The 24,438-nt window shown below is 35.5% G+C and overlaps 1 protein-coding gene across 1 annotated transcript in view; it reads right to left on the reverse strand.

Annotated features, from left to right (window-relative positions):
• Positions 1-337: 337 nt before the first annotated feature.
• LOC145256209 (ubiquinone biosynthesis monooxygenase COQ6, mitochondrial-like) overlaps positions 338-24,438 on the reverse strand; it is a 46,192-nt gene continuing 22,091 nt past the window's right edge. The window contains exons 6-12 of the mRNA XM_080114824.1: positions 22,739-22,801; positions 20,541-20,648; positions 17,559-17,637; positions 11,890-12,013; positions 8,497-8,612; positions 4,549-4,715; positions 338-464 (exon numbers count right to left, since the gene is read on the reverse strand). Of these exons, the coding sequence (XP_079970950.1) occupies positions 432-464; positions 4,549-4,715; positions 8,497-8,612; positions 11,890-12,013; positions 17,559-17,637; positions 20,541-20,648; positions 22,739-22,801 (690 nt within the window). The 3' untranslated portion in view covers positions 338-431. The remainder of the gene's footprint in view (positions 465-4,548; positions 4,716-8,496; positions 8,613-11,889; positions 12,014-17,558; positions 17,638-20,540; positions 20,649-22,738; positions 22,802-24,438) is intronic.

Here is a 24,438-nt window from a genome sequence, read left to right on the forward strand (position 1 = left end):
AAGAAGCAAGGAGTATATCAGCACTTGCAGAGGTCTAAGACTGGACAGCAAAAAGAAAGACAAGTCCCATAAGAAGACATGGAAAAAAACCATTGGGCAAGACAGTAAACTGGCAAATGGACACAGTAAATCCCCATAATCCTGATGGCTGGCAATTTAGTATAAGGACATCTAGACAGCATCAAACCACTTTTGAAGGAAACATAGACAATAAACTTGGATAGTGAGTGAGTGATACATTAATATCTTTTTTAATAAAAACTAAAAATGGAATTACTGATTTCAAAACAAGATGTCCCAAATGATTTAATAAATAAGTAAATAAAAACAAAAGTTATTTGAATAAAAAACAATTTATTGTATTGTGACACAAATTAATATGGAACTCTTTTGATGTTGCAGGTTCTTCATGATATTCAATGATTTCCTTTTCAAGAATTGGAAGCTTTTTGAATTAATTTATCCTGAAAGAACCAAAAAAATGTATTTAAAAATAAAAATTGTGACATTAATAGCATATATGGTGCATAAGCAAATAAAGATAAATGAAAATCGCATTCGTTTTCTCACATGTTACTTTTATATATAATTTCTGAATTAATTCATTCATATATATAACAATGTTGTATACCATTTTGAAGCATGTTTTTCACTCTATCGAATCGTGTTATTCGTTATCATTCTCAATCTCACACTCATTTTTTGCAGGCTTTTCCACAGCATGGACAAAATTCAAATCTGCACAATTTTCTTGTTCCAGTTCAAACTAGGCCGAAAAGCTGTTGAGACAGCTTTTGATATCAATGATGCGTTTGGCCCAGGAACCACTAACGAACATGTGACACATCGGTGGTTCAATAAATTTCACAATGGTGATGAAAGACTTAAAGATGAAGACAGTCGCGTCCGGCCAACATTTAAAAGCCTTAATTGAATCCTCACAAAACCACACGAGAAGTTGCTATTGAACTCAAGGTCGACAACTCAACAGTCGTTTGCCATTTAAAGCAAATAGGGAAGTCAAAATAGTTGGATAAATGGGTGTCGCATGAACTGAACGATAATAAAAAAAATCGATGTTTTGAGGTGTCTTCTATCCTCCTTCTGTGCAACAAAAACGACCCATTTCTCGAGCAGATTGTGACGTGTGATGAGAAGTGGATCCTCTATGACAACCGACGATGTTCGGCACAGTGGTTGGATGCTGGAGAAGCTCCACAACACTTTATGAAGCCGAAATTGCACCAAAAAAAGGTTATGGTGACTGTTTGGTGGTCTGCGGCCAGTCTCATCCATTACAGCTTTTTGAATCTGGGTGAAATGATTACTGCGGAGAAGTACTGTTGACAAATTGACGAAATGCACCAGAAGCACCAACGTATGTGCCTGAGATGGGTCAATATGAAGGGACCAATTCTCCCCCATAACAACACTCGCCCGCATGTTGCTCAACTGACTCTACAGGAGCTGAATAAATTAGACTATGAGACTTTTCCTCATCCGCCATATTCATTGGACCTCTTGCCCACCGATTACCACTTTTTCAAGCATCTCGACAACTTCCTGTGCGAAAAACGCTTCAAAAGCCGAGATGATGCCAAATCGGCCTTCAATAACTTAATCGCTTCCAGAACTCCGGATTTCTATGCTAATGAGATAAATAAACTTGTTTCTCATTGGCAAACATATGTTGATTCTAATGGTTCTTATTTCGATTAATAAAGTTTATTATGAAAGGAGTTATGATCTTTTAAAGTTGAACGTCAAAAAACATTCTTTCTGCACCGACCTAATATCTACAATAAAAATTAATAAAAATTATCACTTAAAAGCTTAATTAAAAATAACAATCAATTTCATCATTTTGCGTTCATTTTAAGAGAAATATAAACTTTTGATTAAATGATGGACTAAATTATTTCCCCTTCAAAATTACTTAACCCTGCAATTTATAATAAAACTGATTTTTACTTTTAAGCAAACTTCTGATCAATAAGTTTTTCTAATTTTTGCTGAGGATATTTATTTTTGTCTGATACATAAGTATATCAAAGAGTTTTATTTAGAATGTGATTTTCATCCATGTCTTTATATGTATAAGCATTGCATAAATAAATAAATATATATATATGGAGATCCTTCAGTCTTTGACAGACTATGGATACCCACGAAGGGGTGCATGCGCATGAAATTTTTGTGGCAGCAGGTGCGCAATCTCCAACCACACCTTTCCTGAGTTGACATTGTTAAATAACAATGGCAAGTGGAGTGTATGTTCAGGACAACTGGAAACAAATGCCGAGATAAGCGGAGAGCACATACAGCGCCTAGAATTCCCAAATGGTCACCCATCTGGTACTAACCAGGATCAACGTTGCTTAACATTGGTGATCTGACAAGAACCAGTGTGTCAACGCGATTATGCACTACTATCCGGCACAATCACGTTGATACACCGATTCTCGCCAGATCACTGAAGTTAAGCAATGTTGAGCCTGACCAGTACCAGATGGGTGATGATTTGGGAAGGTTAGACGATTTGGGAAGGTTAGATGTACTGGACTGAGTTGTAGAAATTTACAGGTTGGTATCTGAGGGCGCATTAGTTCACTAGGAAAGATGCACCTCCAGTCTTCATTAAGGCATGCATCTAGAAGGAAACTCTGATGTAAAAAACTGCAGTATATTGTATACTCTGTCCTGTGGCAGTCATCTACACCGAAGAAAGTTAGCAATAATACCAAAAACTGTAGTTGGTTCTATACAAAGCCTTCACCACTAAAAACACATCATCTGTGTGGATTTCCAAGCAACTTATGCAAAACTTTTTCATTTATCTATATTACCATCCAAATGGGTTACTGTAATGTAAAACAATAATACAATGTAATATTTGAAAATACAATGCAATTCTCTACTTGTATAAGAGCCAAGTACATCCTAGGATGAAGTACTGTTGCCACATCTGGACAGAATCTGCTCAGAGCACCCTATCCTGTCTTGACTGGCTTCAAAATCTAGTGAGTGATGCTCTTTTCTTTTCTCTGCAACCTCTTTCCCCACAGAATAGGCATTGCAAGCCTAGCTCTATTCTATTGCTAATTTCATGGCAAGTGTCCATCTGAGCTTCAATCTATAGTCTCTGTCAAACTTTCACAAAAACACTTGTCTAGTTACAACCACTATCAACAATTTCGCTCACTCTTTATCTATATCTAGATTACATGAACAAAGCTTCTCTAGAACTGCCTGCCTGTGGAACTCTATTCTGCTGGCCTGCTTTTCAGCTGACTACAATACGGTCATCTTCAAGTCCAATGTAAACAAGTTTTTGTTGAGCCATCTCCTTAAATAATCAAATTATACCAAATTTTCACCACTAATGATTATTATGCAGTTGTCTCAGTGACCACCATACACCCATTAACCTTTATCTTTCAGAGGCCTTGTAAAAAAAAAAAAAAATTTTTAAATTATAAAAATAAAAAAAATAAAAATTATAAAATAAAAGACCTCTTTTTGAATGTTTAATTTGCATAACGATTTTTTAAACTGCCTGTAATAAATTAATGTTTTGTGTTATTCATTTCTTATTTTATTGTCCTATTTTTCCTATATACTGGGTGTAATGATAAAATTGTCACTCTAAAAAAGCCAACATACTTTCATTTTCGTTTGATAAAAAACAGTTTTCTTTTTTGTTGCAAACCATGTACTAGTTGGCCAGTTGTGTACAAATCCCAAGCACAATAGGAGCTTTTTATAATGTCTAAAAGTGACATAATGTTCAACAAGCGAGATCAGAGATGCATCACTGTACAACTCATGCTCTCTACTGATCCAAGATGTGACAACTGGACCATTGCCAACACCCTCAAAATGCATCACTGGATTGCCATGAATAATGGACATGCCCAGGGTGATGAAAACAAAGTTTCTGGCCACAATTATGGTCTTTTGTGTGGTTTCAAGTGAAGGCCACATCATGCCACCTCACATCTGTGAAGTCGGCTGGAAAGTCAACACGAAAGTGTACCTGGATGTTCTGAAGAATGTGGGAGCAGGACTCGGCATCAGCCCACAAATCCAAAGAAACCCAAGCTTGGCTTCAGAAGGGATGCTAAGACATAGTACCCTTCTCTCACCGGTCTCCCTTCTCTTTCAAATTATTTGGGGTGAAAAAAAAATAACCCACTGTAAAACACAGGTCACATCGAATAATCAGTCCTGGTGAGTTAAAGCAAGAAAAATGTAGAACTCTTCAAGTTGTGAGAGTCAAAAATAGCATGATTTGAAGAGTTCTACATTTTCTCTGCTTTTAACCAGCTAAAGGTGATGATCATTTTAAAAAACATTTTTTTTGAAAACAACTATATTGTAGTCAGCTGGGAAGCAAGCTCGTGGAAGAGAGGTCCACAGGTTGTCAGTTCTAGGAAAGGAAAATCGGCTAGTTAGAATCATGCAATACTATTTAGGCCCAAGTTTAAAACTCAGAGCAAATTAATTTTGTATGCTTGAAAGAAGAAGATTATAGTTTTCAACTCTGACCTTTATAAATGTGGCAGCATTAGTTGCTTGTAATCCCAAAGAGCGAAGGACAACTGCAGGTGTCCAGTTAGTGCCGTACAACTTTTGGAGCCCATCGATAGCTACTGCAATTGGAACAATCTGTCGTAGTCGTTCTGTTTCATACGGTAATAAAATGTTCAGAGAACCTGAAATAAAAATAAAGGTTGCAAATTACACATTCATCTTTTTCCATTCAAATTTTATTAAATGATAGTTGGTTACGAATGATTTGTTATGAATGATTTGCGACTTGTTGCAATTTTGTTGCGAATGATCATCCGACTTAGTGAATATCCATAAAATATTAACATCTTTCCAATAACAACACAAAGCACTGCAGACATGCCTACAAAATCAGAAAATGACACATATTTTTTTCACGTCCAGAATTGCTGGAGCATGGAATAAACTGATGGCATCATTTGTTGGTGGCGAGGCACTGCATTTGTTTTTTTTAAACCCTTATCCTTCCTGAAATTTGACAAAACTATACCTGATGTTTTCACCCACCCCCCATACACATGCACTCACGTACATCAAAGCTCATATAATTCTCTGACAATTGTATGCTTCCGATGTACCACACATACACTTTTGATGAGTTGTAATGCACTTAAGCAGTGTACACAATTTCATTATTATTTAAAATACTAAAACACCTTGAAATTCCAGTGAATATAAGGGAAATAACTCATTTTAATTGATTCTGATTTATTCTAAGGGAAGTAACTCTAGTGTGCTTGTTTGGGAGTTTTCTTGTGGCAATTTTCCAATGTTTCTTTTTTTTTTTTTTTTTAATTATTTTTTAGATACTAGTGTATTTTGCGAACTAGATTTCAGTAAATGTTCGCTCAAGTTTGCAAACTGCCGGAATATGCCGAGCATTGTCAAGCAAATTTTAAGATCGCTAGAAAACAGAAAATAAGATACAAATTAAAAAAAAAAAAAATGGCAATGAAATAAAATAACCTACTGTAGGTTTTATGGGACAAAGTACTGAATAAGGATCCCAGAAATCGAGAAACTCAAATGGAAGACTTTTCAATTGACATCAGTTGACTACCAATGCACAACTATAAATATAAAAGCGAAAATGTGTGAGTGTATGTGTGTGTGTATGTGTGTGCACTTTTTCTGTATGTCCGCAAAAGGCTTTTTTCAAGGGAGCGCTCGGTCGGCTCATTCATTCTTAAAACTTTTTATATGCTGTCTAGATGATAATATGTACGACTTAACAACAGGAGTCGTGCATGTATTTAATTTGCCCGACTTTTAAACGCTATATTTTCCAGATTTTTAGATCGCCATGTGTTTCTTTTGCTATTCGGTATAAAGCAAATTTGCCGGGTGGTCTCCAGAAAGCGATGTAAACGTTTGGTCAATGTCGGCTTTTCACAGTCATATCAGACGATTGCTTTCATTTGGACAACACTCTTCCCTAATAAACGGGGAAGCTGCTTTTCCTCCCTAAAGTTGGGTTTTCACCTCATTAAAAACTGTCCCGCAGAAAATATTAACTGCTGAACAGCCATTGCTTACGTCGTCGTAAATCTTAATTCCGCGACTTCTATTTGACGTCATTAAGCGGGCACCTGTCAATTCTACTTAAATAAATTCAAACGTCTTTCACTTATTCTTTCTTGCTGGCCGAGCAGTTAACGTCGCACGTTTTTTTTTCCAACTTCGCCTCAGGGTTTCTATTGAATTGGGATTCAGACTTCCAGAATTCTTTTTTCTTATGCAAATTAAATCCATTCAGGAGAAAAAAAAACATTTCAAAGTATATTCTAAAAAATGCATTTTGATTATAACACATTAAAAATAAAACCATTCTGGAAAAAAGCATTTCAATGTAAAGACTATTTTTTATGTAAACTTTTAAAATTAAACTGGAATTATATAAACTTTCCTTGGTATACATCAGCAATGATTTCTGCTAAATAGAAAGTGGAAGGTAAAATGACATAAGTTTTCTTTTAAATTTGACTCATAAATGTCCCAAATCATAGGAATATTATGGTGGTATGGTCATGTGAAATGCTTGCTCTTTTGCAGAAGATGCTTTAAATCGCAGGAAGATTGGCCAGCCAAGGAAAAATGGAGGCATGTGATTAGACAAGACTGCACAAAGTGGAATTTGGGGACAGCCGATTTGCTGAACTTTAAGAAGTGGATAGTGAGTTTGTATAATATCTAACAACATCTGATCCCCGAGCAAGGTGAAAAATGGCAATAAATGAACAGAAGAAAAACATGTTGAAGGTGGAAATAAATTCTACATGCAATATATTTATTCAAATACCCTGGCTAATTATTTGTGAAACAGCAACTAGAAGATAAAGATAATAGTCCGCAATAAATGAATGGATAAACCCTGGCTAATATAGCTTCAGAATATATAAAACTTTTTTTTTTTTTTAAATAGGCATCACCACTTATCAAGGCCAAGAGGTCACTCGAGGATAAGGGTTAAAGAGTGTACAGTAGAAATTGGACAATATAGTAATCGTTAGTAATGAAAATTCGGTAAATTTGTTAATTTATATGGAACGGCTCATCAAAAACCTATTTACGTTAGACTTGAAGTCAGATATTGCATATAGATATTGCAGTCAGCTGGAAAGCAGGAAAATGGAAGACAATTCAATAGGCGTGCAGTTCTAAGAAAGAAGCTTTGTTCATGGAACCTACATTTAGGTTCAGGCACAGATAAAGAGTGGGGGAAATTATTGCTCAAAATAAAAAAAATAAAATGTTTTATTTCAATAGTGAACTTTAATAGGGGGATGATGAAGTCACAAAGTTGACTACATCTTTATTGAAATAGTGGCACATATCAATGCAGCATAGAATAATAATTGAAAAATCCATCACGCAAGAGAATGGATGCTTTTAGAAAGAAAAAAATACTAAAAAAAAAATCAAAACCAAACCAGAAACAAAGAGTGAAAAAAAAAGTTAAAATTGTCATTCTACGCAATTCTAACGCTCTTAAGGTTTTAAAGTTTAAAAACACGACAAGACTTTCGTGTTTATTTATAAACAATTTTGTATTTACTTTGATTTTTATTCATTGTTTTTATTGTTTTTGAACTGAATTACTATTGCAACATCGAGGTTATCCTAAGGACAAATCAGGTCATGTGGAATGTTCATTCTCTTATAGAAGCATGGAGGCCTTATATTGCCTTATATCACAAAAATGTTTGACCCCCCTGAAAAAGGTGAAAAAACATGACATTAAATTCATAGAAGATAAAGCATGTTGAAGGTGGAAGTAAATTTTATATGATAAAAAATGCACATGTAAAAAGTATTTTATTGACAAATTTTAATTATTTAGCGCAAGATAAAAATAGCTGATATGCAGAGGGAGAGAGGGAGAGAGGGAGAGAGAGAGAAGGAGAAGCATGTGATTAGACAAGATAGCAAAGAACAGAATTTGGAAACAGCTGATGCACTGAACTATAAGAAGTTTAACCCCTGAACAAAAATGAAGTTTTCTTGAAAATGTTTCCCTAAAACTGAATTCAGAATAATTGAGTAATTACTTTCATACAGATTTTAGGGAAGACATTTTTTTTGTTGTTGTTTTATCCTAGTTAAATCAATTTGAAAAGAAAAACAAAAGAAATAAGGAAAGATTAAGTTTGACACAAGGTACTGGGGAGAATTGGAAGCCCCAAATGGATAAGACCAACACTATCTAAAACCCTACACAAAGGAAAAGTGATGTTAAACACAAGTTCCGCTCTGTTTTTCCTGTTAAAAGCGATTGTACAAGATTTTTTTTCAAGAACATTCTAAGAGGTGAATAATAAAATTAAAGAGGCCTCCAGAGCACTGATACACCCCTGCTTTGTTCGGAGTTAATAGCATCGAATGTGTTTACTGGACAATGTTGACGAATTGACAGCATCCACTTACCGAAATCAGCGCCTTCACTCACAGCTTGGGCCAACACTTTATGTAGACCTATCACATCTGCAAATCCTAAGTTCACTCCCTGTCCTGCTAATGGGTGTATTCTGTGCGCAGCATCTCTTAAAAATCAAAGAAAAAACAATCCTCTTGAAAATGAAAATAAGTGGAACAAATTTCACAAGTTACTTCAATATTAAAGTTCTGATTTTTTGAGATGAGGGTTGATTGTTTATACTACTTGTATTGGTCGGACTATTGTTCTCATCTTGAGTCTTATTTGTGCAATGTTTCGGTTGGATTGGCCTTCAACCGTCCTCAGGCATGTTTGGTTGTTATTCAAAAAATAAATAAATAAATAAAATAAGATGAACATGGTTTGGACATTTTTCCGTTATAGAATTCAGCTACATAAAAAAAAAAAAAAAAATGGCTCTAATCCAGAATTCCCCCAAAACTAAAGAAAAATCTGGATGATGTATGTACTCATGATGAAATGAAAGTTTCATATTCCAAAAATCACATAAATTGATCAAATAGTTTTATTTTATAAAGAAAATCATTTTGAAGCGATTAATGAGAATTCATAGGCATTACAACAAAAATTTTGCAAATCTGAATTAATGTTAGGTCATCTCCCTTGTTTCTTGAGATTGTTTTCAAAATGGCAATGCAAGCTAGTGGCTTCTCGGTTACTCATAATATTTGTTTGTTTTTTTATTTAAAAATAAAACTAATTGATCAATTTGTGCATTTTTTGGAATATGATATTTACATTTCATCATGGGTATGTTCATCATATAAAATTTTCTTTATTTTTGTTTTTAATATAAGGGGAAATTCTGGACCAAGAAATCATATCAAGATTTCATTTAAGAAAGAGTAATAGAATAACTACTAAAAAGATGAGGCAACCAAATTAGTGTTCAGATCAACATGCAGCTCCTGAGAGCTGAAAAACTGGCTCAAGATTGTGTTCTTAAGCATGTTTGAAGCTCTCTAGAGTATATCCATAAATCAAGGAAATCATATCATAAGTGTTAAACAAAAATATTTTTAATTTAAAAAAAAATCTTCTAATCTATTTATCTATCTATAAAAGTGAACATGTCTGTGTGTGTGTGTGTGTGTGTGTGTGTGTGTCTCTGTGTACATTTCCCTACAGACTCGAAATTTAATATAAAGGGTACTGACATTTGGGAAAATCTATGTGATTGGTTTTTGGCCAGAAATTTGGCTGTTAAGGAGTCAAAGTTCAACGATTTGACCTTTGAGAACTCTGCCAAACTCATCTGACAATTTTGGGTCTAAACACTTGAAATTTTAGATATAGGTTCCTTGGACATGGATCTAACTTAATAACTTGATGTGAGCCCAAAACAATAAATTTTAAGGGGTCATAATAGGGGTCAAAGTTAAAAAAAATTGACCACTTTTTTTTTTTTTGCTCAACACACATCTCAAAATACCCGGGAAACGCTGGGCTGTGTGTCTGTGTGTGTACATTTCCCTACTCAATAACTCTGTCAATTTTTAGTCTACAGACTCGAAATTTGATATACAGGGTACTGACATTTGGGAAAATCTATGTGATTGGTTTTTGGCCAGAAATTTGGCTGTTAAGGGGTCAAAGTTCAACGATTTGACCTTTGAGAACTCTACCAAACTCATCTGACAATTTTGGGTCTAAACACTTTAAATTTTAGATATAGGTTCCTTGGACATGGATCTAACTTAATAACTTGATTTAAGTCCAAAACAATAAGTGTTAAGGGGTCATAATTGGGGTTAAAGTTAAAAATAATTTGACCTCTGCGGTCTCTACCAAATTACTCAGACAATTTCTGGTCTAGACATTTGAAATTTTACATAAAGGGTATTCAGAGATAGGGCAAGCTTTTTCATCAGTTTGGGTTGAAAATTTTTAGTTACCAATATATAAATGTGTGTATGTATGTATGTTTGCATGTCTGCCCAACACTTTCGACAGAGGCGACGGATTTTACCAAGATCAGTATTGTTTTGAAGTTCGACCTTTCAGACAACAAATATCGAAAAATTGGCTAAAAACATTAATATCTTCACCTTAAACTGGGTAATTTTTTAAAGAGGGGTGGGGTCGCATTTTTCACCAATATTTTTTAAAGTCATCCTCTCCTTTCGATTGTCTAGCCTTAATATTAAAAAACATCATTTCCGGTTTGACGGTGGTCGTAACAGCATAGACGTCAGGTTTTTATCCCATTCTTTTCCTCCTTTGCGGTACGGGTTCAAGCTTGCCTTCCTACTACCACTTTTTTTTTTTTGCTCAACATACACATCCAAACACCCGGGCAACGCCGGGCTGAAATGCTAGTTTAATTGATAAAATAATGTCTGGATTTTCAAAGTCAAACCCAAATAGCATTTAAGTTGACAAATTAAACTTTCCTTTTGACAAATTTTCATTTGCTACTGTTGTATCATGTTATTAGCAATACGATAACATTCTTAGTTACAATTCATTTTTAGAATTACCTAATCCAGCCAAGATGACTGCTAATATGAAATATCTATATTATATTTCTCTTTGTCTGTCTGTCTGCCCACTCTACTTTTTCTCAGAAACTACTGAGGTGATCTAGTTGAAATATTGTATGAACCTTTGTTATGATAAGGTGCAGAGAACCAAGCATTATGATAACCATTCAATGCACAGTTAGGAATTTATTAGGATTAGTATTTAATGCCAAAATGAGCACAAATATACTCCCTAGATTATAATATCTCCGATTTGCAAACAGACATCGTCTCTACATTTATTTTGATCGACTTCTAAAAAATTCCCTGGTTCCTGGTGTTTGTCTTTCTCATATAAATAAAGCAAAACTGATCAAAGCAAAGCAAAGCAAAGCTGTTTGCCTGACCTGCCTGGCCAGCACGTCTTGAAAGCGATTAGCTTTGATCAATGTGGGGGAAACTCTTCATATCAGACAATTGCTATTCATTAAGACACTGTCAGGGCTCCCCCCTATTGGGGGGGGGGCTGGTTTTCCCCAACATCGTGGGAAATGGTACAAAGCAGAAAGTTTGACTGGCCTACAGTCAGATCTTCATTTCTACGCCTGCGTGATTCTCATTCATTTCTTTTTCATCACTAAATTTGAACGCTTTACACTTCCGCTCATATCATGCCGCAGCGATAAACTCTCAGATTTACTTTCACTTTCTTTTCCGCCTTCGCATCATGGGTCTGAGCCTGCCTGCCTTCTACCACTTTTTTTTTCTCAAACACACACCTACAAACACCCAGGCAACGCCGGGCACCCCCGCTAGTCACTTATAAATAAAAGTCAGCTTAATATTTAAATATATACGTATGTGTGTGTTTTGTTTTTAAACAAAAAATGTCAAACTTACCCGATAAGTGCAACTCTTTGGCGAATGTAATGGGAAGATAAATTCAAACCAAGAGGGAACTTTGCTCGTGATCCTTCATCAACTCCACTTATTGTTGGGGGTAGTTGCCTCATTGATGTCCCTCCTGAGAAATAAACAAACTTATATATTCTTAAGATTCTGTCAAATCTTAAAAAAACTTGAACAAAATTTTTAACTTAATCCTTTATTTAATCCACAGGGGTGGATTATTTTTTATCCTGTCAACCACAACTGGAGTAAGTGTTAATGAATTATTGTTATTTTTAGTCATTAACGTCTTTAGTAAGGATTGAACCTTTAACCTTAAAAATAAATAAATTTTTTTTTTTTTTACATAATAGTCACTACTTATCAAGGCCCGGAGGCCACTCTAGGTTTGGTTTGGTTTGGTTTGGTTTGGTTTGGTTTGGTTTGGGTAGGCTGTTTTTGTTTTACGGCATATCAACTCTTTTCGGGTTATTTAATTCCGAATCCAAAGATTTTGAAGAAAATTTTTTTAATAGAATATATTTGTTGTTTTCAAGTAGCTCCAGTTCTCTCCAAACTCTATAACAAATGTCTTAATGAATCATGATTTCCCCGCTATTGGAAAACTGCTTCTGTGGTACCAGTATTCAAGAATTCTGGTGAAAGAACTGACCCACCAAATTATCGCCCCATTAGCCTCCTCCCACTTTTCGCCAAAATTTTTGAGACCATAATTAACCATGCTCTAGTCCGTCACTTTACAGATGCTAAACTTCTGACTGACAAACAATATGGATTCAGACAAGCCTGTTCCACAGCAGACATCCTGACTGTAATCTCTGAACGTATATACCATTCACTGGACAAAGCGGAGGAGGGCAGAGCGCTAGCTCTAGATATATCTAAGGCTTTTGACAGGGTATGGCATGAGGGTCTCCTCAGGAAAATTAAATCATACGGTATCACTGGTAGAATACTTTAACATAATTAAATCCTTCTTAGATAAGAGAAAAATCCAGGTTGTCCTCGACGGTCGTATATCTAAACAATATGATATAAATGCGGGAGTGTCTCAGGGGTCTATCCTTGGACCTCTATTGTTCCTAATATTTATTAATGACCTCCCGGACAAAACTGCCTCTAAGATGGGTATATATGCTGATGACACCACACTCTATAACAGCCATGACAGGAAAACAAATGAACACATAACTAAAGAAATGGCAAAAACACTAGAGGATGACCTCCAATCTGTAGTGGAATGGGGACAAAAATGGATGGTCACATTCAATGCTGCCAAGACTAAACTGGTTTCCTTCAATAATTACAAGAAACCTTCTCTGCCACCAATAGCAATGGCCAGTGACTCCCTGTCTAAGAGTACATCTTTCAAACTCCTTGGCCTAACGTTCACAGGAAACATGAGTTGGAACAATTACATTGAAAACATTGCCAGGGCCGCTGCGAAGAAGGTAGGCTCTCTCTACCGTGCTAGAAAACTACTGACACCTGAAAGTATCCTGTACCTCTATAAGGCCACCATTCGCCCATGTATGGAGTATTGTTGTCACATTTAGGCTGGTGCATCTGCTGCTAGTCTCTCGCTCCTTGACAAGGTTCAAAAGAGAGTTGCAAATCTGATAGGCCCTGAACTGGCATCTAAGCTTCAGCCTCTGTCCCATCAACGAAACGTTGCATCCCTCTGCCTGTTCTACAAGTATTTTAATGGTGAATGCTCTGACGAACTGCAGACACTTGTGCCCCCACGACGTAGACACCCTCGACAAACCCAACAGGCAGCTAAATCCCACCCCCATGCAGTAGAGATCCCTAGATGTAAAAGATCTTTCAACTCCAGTAGTTTCTTCCCCAGAACCGCTAGACTCTGGAATTCCATTCCAGGTCCCTGCTTCCCCAACTGTACTGACATGCAGAAGTTCAAGTGTAACGTGAACCGACATCTTGCTGCCCAAATCCTAACATAGTGCCCCAGTAGTTGCTGCCCCTGATAGTAGCCCCTTACATCAAAGTGGCAATGTGCCTTGTTTGGGGTGAAAATGAAAAAAAAAAAAAAAAAGTTGGTTTCTATTTAACCCATAGTTCAGACCCTAACAGGTACTACCACTCCGGGTCAGAGTGGACCTGGGTGCAATGGTAATTAAAGGGTGGCTCCACACTCCCCAAAACTCGCAAGCTGGGGCCTCACCACTGGATATAGTTTAAGGTTATATCCAGGACCTAAAGCCACTCTAGGATAAGAGTTAATGAGTATACAGTAGTCAATGGGATAATATCATAGTAATCGTTAGTACTGGAAATTTGGTAAATTGGATTACTTAACAGGACGATTCATCAAGAATTTGTTTACAGGGACTTGAAGACTAAAAAATTGTAGTCAGCTGGAATGCAGGCAAATAGAAGAGAGTTCCAGAGGCATGCAGTTCTAAGAAGCTTTGTTCATGGAATTTACATTTAAGTTTAGACACAGATAAAGAGTGAGGGAAATTATTGATAGTGGTTTCAGCTAGACAAGTGTTTTTTTGTGAAAGTTTGCTGATGGGGGGGATAATACATTGGAGATCAGATGAGCACTTGCCATGAAAATAACGATAAAGCAGAGACAAGCTTGCAACGTCTCTTCTATGGAAAAGAGGTTGCAGGAAAGAGAAAAGGGCATCCTCTACTAGGCTACGAAGTCTATTCTGAACTCTGTCAAGGCAGGATAAGGTCTTTCTAGCAGCTCTTTGGACGACAGAGATATTAAAATAGTTATTATTTATAGCCTCTATTCAGTCTTGGGAGACAATGAATAACCCTTATAAGAATTGCTGCACATAATTGTGCAACCCTTGCTTCAGAATCCCCAACCACACCTCTCCTGAATTGGCACAGCTTGAATTAAACATCAAGAAGAAGTCCAGGATAGCTGGAAAAAATGCTAACTTAAGCAGAGATCATATACAGTACCTAGTATGCCACCGAACACTACAGCCTGCACAAAATCAGGTTTGTACCAATTTTTAAGACATTTAATATAAGTACTTTCTCTTGTCAGTGTGCAGTCTGGAGATAGTGAAAAATGATGACAAACTCACTTTTTTTTTATTCTTATTTTTTTTATATTTAATCAGCTATACAAGCTTAACTACTGAAAATGGAAACATTTCAAATTCTTATCATAAGATTCATGATTGAAGCAGAATCACAGATCACATCCCAATTAAACAACTTCATCAGATCACAACTTCAACTTAATTCAGTAATCAACTGAAACTGAGAATAACAAAAAGTCTGAAACTGGATTATCTAGAGGAAAATGAAAGCAAAAGAGGATCCTAAAATTCATACTAGAATTGTCTGCAAGCACCCATGGTATAACAGATAAAGTGATACCTAATAGTCAGTTTTAATTGATCGTCTACTGGAAGTTGAAGGTTCAATTCTCAGTGCAAATGATACTAAGAATTATGAATTACTTAAGACTTCCACCTGGTCGTGGCTGATGGATACATGAAAAAAAAGTTCCGTTTGAAATCAGATTACATCCCAATTAAAGCACTTCATCAAATGACAACTGTAACACCAATCACTCCAATGAACTAAAACTTGAAAGGCTTGAAGCTGGATTATCTAATTAAGAGATTCTGAGTGTTCTTACAAATTATACTATCGATCACCTTATTCAAATACTAATCAAAAGTCACCTTTGACTTCTCTCCGTGCTAGGATTATAAATAGTCATGAATTTTTTAAATGAGGATTAATAAATATTATTTTGATTTGACTACTGTTTTCATCTCACAATGTTTCATCAGATGTCAACTTTCTTAAGTAGTCAAACTTGGAAATCTTTCTGTCAAACTCAAGAATTATTACAATTTAAAACATCTGACTGTTCATGGCTAACGAGAGGAGCGTATGCTATCCCTGTATATTAAATAATGCCTTCGTTTGAAATTCGTTAAGAGAAAGATTGCAAATATCGACAATATACACCTTAAGAAAAGTTACATCGAGCAAAATGCAATGCAAAATGAGAATATTAGTCAAAACATTAAAAACCCAATCATGTGATAAAAATAAAATGAAAGCAAGGAAAACTGAACAATAGCTACGTGTGCTTACATCTAAGTTTAAATCAATTTAATGATGTAACAAAAAAAAAAAAAAAAAAACAAAAACGAATCAATGGAAAGTACTTTTTCATGTCAGTGCACAATCTGGTCTAGTGAAACATATTTCTTCTGATTATTTAAGATAAGGGTTTTCACACTGTGGTTCGCAAGGATAAGATAAGGGGGTCCTAACCAATTTGAAAAATAAATACAGATCGAAACTTGCTCCAGAAAGTGACTTATGCATATGTTTATCAACAATATCACCAAGAATTTATAGTTTGTGCAAAATCAAACAAGTATGTATCTTAAAAATCCGGTGTATTTGCCAATAAAACTATTTGTAAACTATTATTACTGTTTTTAATTTACACAAAAAAACTATTTTTTTTAATAAAACAAAATTTAATTTTGTAGCATTCTGCATCAACATGGAGTATTAATTTATTTGAATACCTATGTCGAAAGTATGTTTAAAACCAGATTTATTGCGTTAATGCAAAAATTTATGCATAAATTTCATAAGTGTTTATAAAGGGTCCCTAAGGATAAATCGGAAATATAAAGGGGTCTGCAAGTCAAAAAGGTTAAAATTCCTGATCTAAGATATGCCTAAAAGGGATCATAAAAGGAAAATGAAAGCAAGGAAGAGTGTGCACATGCCGGCATCACAATTGCTACGTGTTGTCACAGCTAAGTTTAAATCAACTTAATCATATAATAAAAAAAACAAATCAATGGAAAATATTTTCTTATGTCAGTGTGCAATCTGGTCTAACCAGAGATAGTGAAACACAAATATTTTGATAGAAGACATGCAGACAATTTCTTCTACTTTTGCCTTGAATTTCTCGGCAGAGGATTATACATTAGTAACAACATGGGGTAGGGGCAAGAATCCCCCCCCTCCCAAAGCATGTCTATTCTCCTTGCAGAATAAAAGTCATGAGAAACTCAGACTAGTTTATTGTCATAATTATGTCCTATTTGTGACAGCACTTTCAGTATTCATAGTGGCCGTAATGGAGTCAATCCATTTCTCTCTCAGGTTCCCTAATAATGTTAACAGCAGCAGCTAGTTTCTCTTGCTGTACTTATTTTTGTAGTTGAAATTGGAAAATAAAAATTAATTTTATTTAGGCTTTAATATTTTTAAAAAATTTTCTTTTTAAATTTTTCTATAGAGAATAGTAAATTTATAATAATACTCCCCTGTGAGGCGGGGCAGTAAGAAGTCCTCCAAAAACACATTCGTTCTTCTTGCAGGATCAAACCCAAGAGAAAGCTTAGACTAGTTTATTCTACAATGTTAACTTCCCACTCATGACATCACTTCTTTTGACACGTTAATTTATATTCTAATCTTAACTTCTAGTGGAAATTTCCTCTTTCTACTTAATCTAATTTCAATGTGGAAATTTTCCCTTTTTTTCTTAACATAATCTAACACAACTGTAGTAATAGAGATGTGTTTGCATCAGATCAACCGAACTCTATTGATACAAAGAGACAACTGAAAATAACCAAAAATTAAAGAAAGCAGAATTAAAAGCACAAAGAACTCACCTGGTACAATCCGATCAAGAAACATTTCCAAAGATTTGCCCATATTTTGTGCAATTGGATCCTTTTTGTCATCATGCCACTAAAAAAAATTCAATAAAATGAAAACATAAATAAAGGAGGAAGTTTGTTTGGAATTTTTTTTAGATGACGTTTTATAATTTGTATTCGGATTATTCAAATTATTGTTCTCATCTCGATGTGAGAATAACACGCAAGATGGATACTACTGTTCAAATAATATAAGGAGGAAGTTTGTCGATTTTCTATGCATAAAAAGTTGTAAAATCTATATTAGTAATACTATGCAACAACTTCATGTGTGTTAGGACGATACAAAAGTATAATGCAAAGGGGAGTTACTCTTTACTACTTTGGGCAAAGTTGCCTCCCCCTTATCCATAGTCCTAAACTTTAAATTCTCACGATTTCTCATGAGATCAACAACCGGAAGCAGAGAGTGGAGGGAAAACACAGTGGCTTTCAAAATGAAGAAGTAAGGATCATTCCGGTTTGTTCCTGTTATCATACTTGTACTTCTAACCTTCCATGTGCTATGTTTGAATTGCCATTATGTGTGTGTGTGTGTGTGTGTGTGTGTGTGTGTGTGTGTCTCCATAATAAATGTATATTGTTATGTAACAGCGAATGATTTTCTTATTTGTTCATAATTGTTCCATTCTTTCCTCATGTGTTGCAAACATACCCACGGGACGCCCTATGGTAAATATATTTTATGTTATATTGATCCTAACGCATCCCATGACATATGTAACAATATGTGTACATGTTTTTTTCACACTTTTTTGTTTTATTTTACTTCAGTTGAAGTTCTCAAAAATCAAGGGGCCAACTACCTGGGGCTGACACTTGATCTCTATATGAGATACATAGATATTCGAATGTTCAATTAAAGTTCTTTATCTCTCAAACACCGAGTTAGTAAAGAAATTGAGACAATAGTTTTCCTCCTCCCAATTAACCATTTTCATATGCTGTAGTATATCTTTTGTTTTGGTCTCTATGTCTTACTGGATTCCATATCACTTCCTCCCATACTTTCCTCACCGACTAACGCCTTACTACAACTGTTTCAAACAAACTAACCGAAGCACTTTCATCCATTCTTTCAAATGTGACTAAAGCAAAAAAGTCTCCTGTTTTGTACACATTTTGTACATATTTATCTTTGTCCAAGGTCATCAGATTAACAACATTTTTAAAAATCCTATTTTGAACTTCATTAATATTCATTCTCCTCTCCCTTTCGTTTGCACACAAAACTAACATTACATAAGCAGTTTCTTCATTGTCATTCAGTTTTGGTATTCATGGTGCTGCATGTGTCTTGAACTCTGGAGATGGCAACATCGGACAACGTCTTATGCCTACTCTTCATGTGGTCTGATCAATAGGTTTGATACTAGACATGTTGTAAGCAGTCTTTCTATACACTCAGGTCAGGTCTTCCTTGTTGTTCATGCAGTCTTGTGTCTTGAGTATCCATGCATGTTATTGAGTTGATACAGAGGGTGGTACACTATGCATGGTCAAGACACTGGAGATGCTGATCGTGTAAGGAATCCCAAATCTCATGAATACTAAACTTCTAATAGAGCATGGTTGAAAGAAATTGTTTCTTCTAGTTTGCTGCAGCACATTCTCCTGATTAAGGCACAGTCATTATGATGAAACTGTTGTACGACAGAAACATTTGGAGCCCATGCAAAATGGTGGAGCGAACACAAGTTGAAAACATTTTGTCCAGAGTCCTGAAATGTGTTCAGATGTAAGAATTGGCAGCAGCTTCCTGAACCTTTGCCAACAGCGAGCAGTAATAACACGTTCACAACCACCACCAGCATTCAACATGGCGCTCAGGTAGTTTTAATATCAAGTGGAGAGATATCAACATCCAGACATCTATTATATATTATTAAAAAAAGTTGTTTTTTTTAATCCTTTGAGATGAGGCTTCATAATTTGTGTATTCATTTTTTTTTTTTTTTGCAGACTGTTATCCTCATCTTCATAATTGTTCTTGTTGTTTCACCACGTTTTGGCCAACTCATCCTCTGGCCTTATTCAGATGGTTAACTGCAACTGGAGAAGAATGCCGAGTCTTATAACTGCATCCTCAGTAATTACTGTGTGGTTTGAGTTGTCCCCCTTTGCAAATTGGCTGTTTGGAGAAATGGAAAACTAGATGGCTCTGGTTGATAGTCAATTTGCATAAGTGGAGAAATAGGCAGCATATAAACAGTACTTTTTTTTAAGCAGGGAAAGAGCGCAGAGAGTGAAACGATGGTTGGAAGAAGTGACGGTGAATTCTTTTTGTGACGGTGAATTATTTTTGAACGTTGAAGAGCTATACCTTTTGGAAGGAACAGCTGTGTCTTATATATTTTTTTTAATTTCTTTTTTTTTTCTACTTCACTACATACTGCCTTCCATAGTTGTTGTTGTCTCACCACCAAAACGAATACACACCCAGACATCTGCGACAAACATAATCCAGGTCAACAACCAGTCTCCCAGCTATACCATTACACTTCTTGTAAACCCATAGTTTGCACTGGGAGCATTTAATCAAGTTTACACCTACACCTCTATGATAATGCAAGGAAACATGCCAGTATACTAAAGGAGATCGATCCCCTCCCTTCTCCAAAATTTTATCTTTTTCATGTTGACTCTTTTCATTTGCCATATAATCAGCATCCTTCTCTCCATGATGCTGTTTGCCGATTTTGATACTTATTGTCCCCTGTTCTGCATGCAGCTTCTTATACTGAGGTCATACACACATTTTTTTTTAAATACTATTTCGAGCTTTCTTAATATCTATTCTTTTCTCCCCTTGGTTTGCACACAATTTCTTCTCTGTATCCACCACATAATCAGCATCTCTGCTTGTTTCGATGCTTCCCAGTGTTCTGCAATAAAATCTCAGACAGGAAAAAAATGAAAATCATAAATACTCACAAAAGCATCGTTAACAGCATCAACAAAATCTTCTTCGGACATTGCCACCAATTCCTTGGCATGACTCGGGCTTGTCGACCAAACCATAGAACTCAGATTGTTTGTTAGCTGTAGGAATATTAACAAAAGATGACATAAATACAACTAGCATAAAACAGCAGATCCTTGACATGTTTTGGATTACTCAGACTACTGTCTTCATCGTCAGTCATATTTTTACAAAGTTTTGGCCAATGTAACTTCCATTTTTCTTCAGGTATATCTTGTCTCAAACTCAGGAATCTTTACAGAATTTCGAATGTAAACCTTAATTTAACCCACAGGTGTAACATGCTCTTCTTCTGACTTGTGACTGGGTAAAAGTTTTAAGTAATTCACAACTGTGTTCTTAGTATGGCCTGTACCAATGACTGAACCTTCAACCGCCAGAAAAATGTCGCTTCAAACTGAGTTTTACTTAGTACTTTATCCATTATAGTATGGGTCCTCGCAGACAATTCTAGTACGAATTTTGAAAGATACACCGGAAGAAGTCAGAGGTTACATTGGTCAAAATATTGTTAGCATTCAAGATGATAACAATAGTCGAAATATTACAAGTTATCAATCCCCATCTAAAAAATTCAAAACTTAGTATGCTTATTTCTCAGGATATACAAGTCAACAAAGAAGGGCTTTAAAACATGTTTTGTTTTTATATAATTAGTAGTGTTATGCTAACATCAGGTGGTCTTGCTGGTAGTCGATTTTGAACATCTATTATTATTAAAAAAAGTAAGATGCTAGATAATGAACATTATTATTGTTTTGTAATTTTTATGTAGAAAAAGGTAGGCAGAAAGAATGTTATTGAAACAAAGAAATGTTAAGTAAAATGTTTTGGTTAACTTACAAACAATAGCAAGGAAAGAATGTGATGGACATAAGCAGAATGGGTTTTCAAACAAAAACAATAAATTTGGCCAGAAAACGTGACTGACGGTCACATACTGGTCAAGTGATGTAAGCACAAAGGAATAGTTACATATATACAAGAGAACTAAAAGGAGACAGAGCTAGAGAGAGAGCTAGATGGAAAAAGAGAGATTGGAAACAGAGCCATAATGGCCTTGTATGGGGGTGAAATAGCGTCTAAGCATGCAATCTTTCAACAAGGAAACATAGTAAAATAAAAGCTGTCTAAAATATAATCGAAAACTCCTCTTGTTTCTTTGGAAACTTTTGGCAGATTCATAAACCAAGATCCAGATGAACACAGGTATGATTTCTTTATTGGCAAATGCATAATCATCTGAAACTGTGTTCTGTCCTCTTTGTGTTATCCGTATTGTAAACGTTCTTTAACCCATGCCACAGTAGCAGGGCATCTGGCGTTGCCCAGAGGCTTAACTACGGAAAAATGAGGAGTAAAGAAAAGTGTGAAATATCTTTTTCTACTTTTTTCTGCCACTCTCTCTCTATATATCTTTCTCTTCCCTACTTCTCTCCAAGGATTTTCCCTCCAATAGCTGAGAATAGAACACATCCTAGCCTAAAAGACCAAGAAGATGTATTTTAGTTTGACTTTTGGACCAAAGGTTGATCAAAATAAATAAATCACTCTAAACGTCCCCCCCCCACTCATTCAACTAATTTTGTTCCTAGTGACCTTTTGGGCATATTCTGTCCGAGGCAATGCTGAAAAAGAATATATCAGCTTTGTGGGTTCCTGTAACATTACCCACATTTTAACACGTAGACCCAACACGTTGTAGTCTTAGCTGCAAAGTAACATAGAACAAGTAATAACTTGACTCTTTTTTTTTTTTTTTAAATATTTATTTCTCTCTGACCTCTGTCCTCTCAAACATCTTCGTTTGTCTGTGCATACGTTCTTTTTATAGTCTTTTCCTTTTTCTCTATGTTGACGTCATTTCGCACACGGCCCAGCATTTGCATACACACATCCGTGCTTTGTTACATGTATCTTGTGCTGTTTTTGACTATTAGCTCCTAAAAATAAACAGAACTTTCAGTGATAAGAGTTTCATTCCTTAAAACTATGAGCTGAGAAGAAAGTTCATGCAGACAACATACAGCTTTATGACAAGAATAACATTCTCAGGTTCTTTAACGTCATGCGATAATGTAAATCAAGACTATTTCCACCACTTGATTTAGGTACTTGTGTATCGCATCCACCACAAGCAGATACTTACTGGTAGCATAGCAATCGGTCCAGATGGTAAAAATCTCTGCCAGGCAACTGTATTTTCTGTTTCCTAAACAAAAATAAGAAAAACAAAAAAAAATTACATTGAAGCTTTATATTAAACTAGCCTGGGTACCACGAAGGAGGAAAAGAATGTGAAAAAAAAAAGTGACGTCTTTGCCGTTGCATCCATCGCCAAACCGGAAGTGGCAAAGGTTTAAATTAAGGCTAGTCAATCGAAAAGAGACAATGAATTTTGAAAATATCAGCGAAAAAAGTGACCCCTCCCTGTAGAAAAGTGCCCAGTTGATGGTGAAGGATTTAATGTTTTTAGCCAATTTTTCGATATTTGCCGTCCGAAGGGTTGAGCTTCAAAATGATACCAATCTCGTGAAAATCCATCACCTCTGTCAAAAGTTTTAGGCAGACATGCATACATACATAAATTTAAACAGACAGGTGAGATTTATATTATAGACTAGCAAGACTACCAAGCATTGCTAGGGCAAATTGTAACATTTCTTTTAAAACTTTTATTTCTTTACCTCTCACTTTCTCTCCTTTCCTTTTCGAGTTTCTTCCCTCCTGCTCTGCACCCTGCCCCTCTCTATATTCTGCAACAACCTCATTCCTCTCTGGATAAACACTCGCATTTATATAATAGATTCCTCAAGGAATGAGTCAGTATTTTCTTTCAAATTTGTACATAATAGTACTGAAAAAAAAAAAAAACATGCTCCCCTCCCCCCGATAAAACTTTGTCCAACTGACTACAGAGAATGAATCATTTTTTTTAGAAATTTTAGATATTATACATTCAAGACAACACTGATCAAGAATATACCAACTTTGTGGGTGTTACTTTAGTAGTTTTTAAATTTTAACTGGACATACAAACATACACACATACATTTGCCCTTTATATAATAGACTAACAGGGATGCCCGGTATAGTCCAGGTGTAAAAGAAAAAAAAAAAAATTGAAGGGAGCGAGGTAGGCTCGAACCCGAAGCCTTGAGGTGAGTGGCCTGATAACATACCACGATGCTACGAGGGCAGGGAAATGAGAACGGTTGAAAATAAACATAAAAAAACAGGTGGTTAAAGGAACGTAAAGGTGTGGTTTTCTAGGTCAAACATCATGCCGTAGTAGTAGTAGTAGAGAAAATGAAATCACAGCGTGAATTTTGTAGCATAATAAAATATACAGACGACCTTGCTTTGTAAATCGGACATATTATAATCTAGACAGTATATAAAAAGTTCTAAGAAAGAGTAAACCCACCGAGAGCCCCCCCCCCAAGCTTTTGCCGGACATACAAAAAAATGCACACACACAAACATACACATATTTTCACTTTTATATTATAGATATCACTTGTAAATTTACCTATCATAGGTTCAAAATACTCAAATCAAATCTCCAGTAAATGCAACAAGTCAGGCTAAAAATAATTAAGAAAAAGAAAATTGAAACATAATATTATGTTATGTAGTAAACTAACTTTTGCATAACTGAAGTTATTATATTATTACAATCTCTCTCTTTCTCTCTCTCGATATATATATAATTTTCAGAATGTGAGATATTATATATAATTATTTCCACAGCCCAAAGAATGCCGCAGCCCACATGCCAGCCAATGAACCAGAAGTCTAAGACTCGAGTTTCGCACTCATTTGGACTCATCAGTCAGAGATAACCGC

The sequence above is a fragment of the Euprymna scolopes genome, chromosome 32, assembly GCF_053919585.1.
Source record: "Euprymna scolopes isolate OS-2025 chromosome 32, ASM5391958v1, whole genome shotgun sequence".
NCBI classification, from domain to species: domain Eukaryota; kingdom Metazoa; phylum Mollusca; class Cephalopoda; order Sepiida; family Sepiolidae; genus Euprymna; species Euprymna scolopes.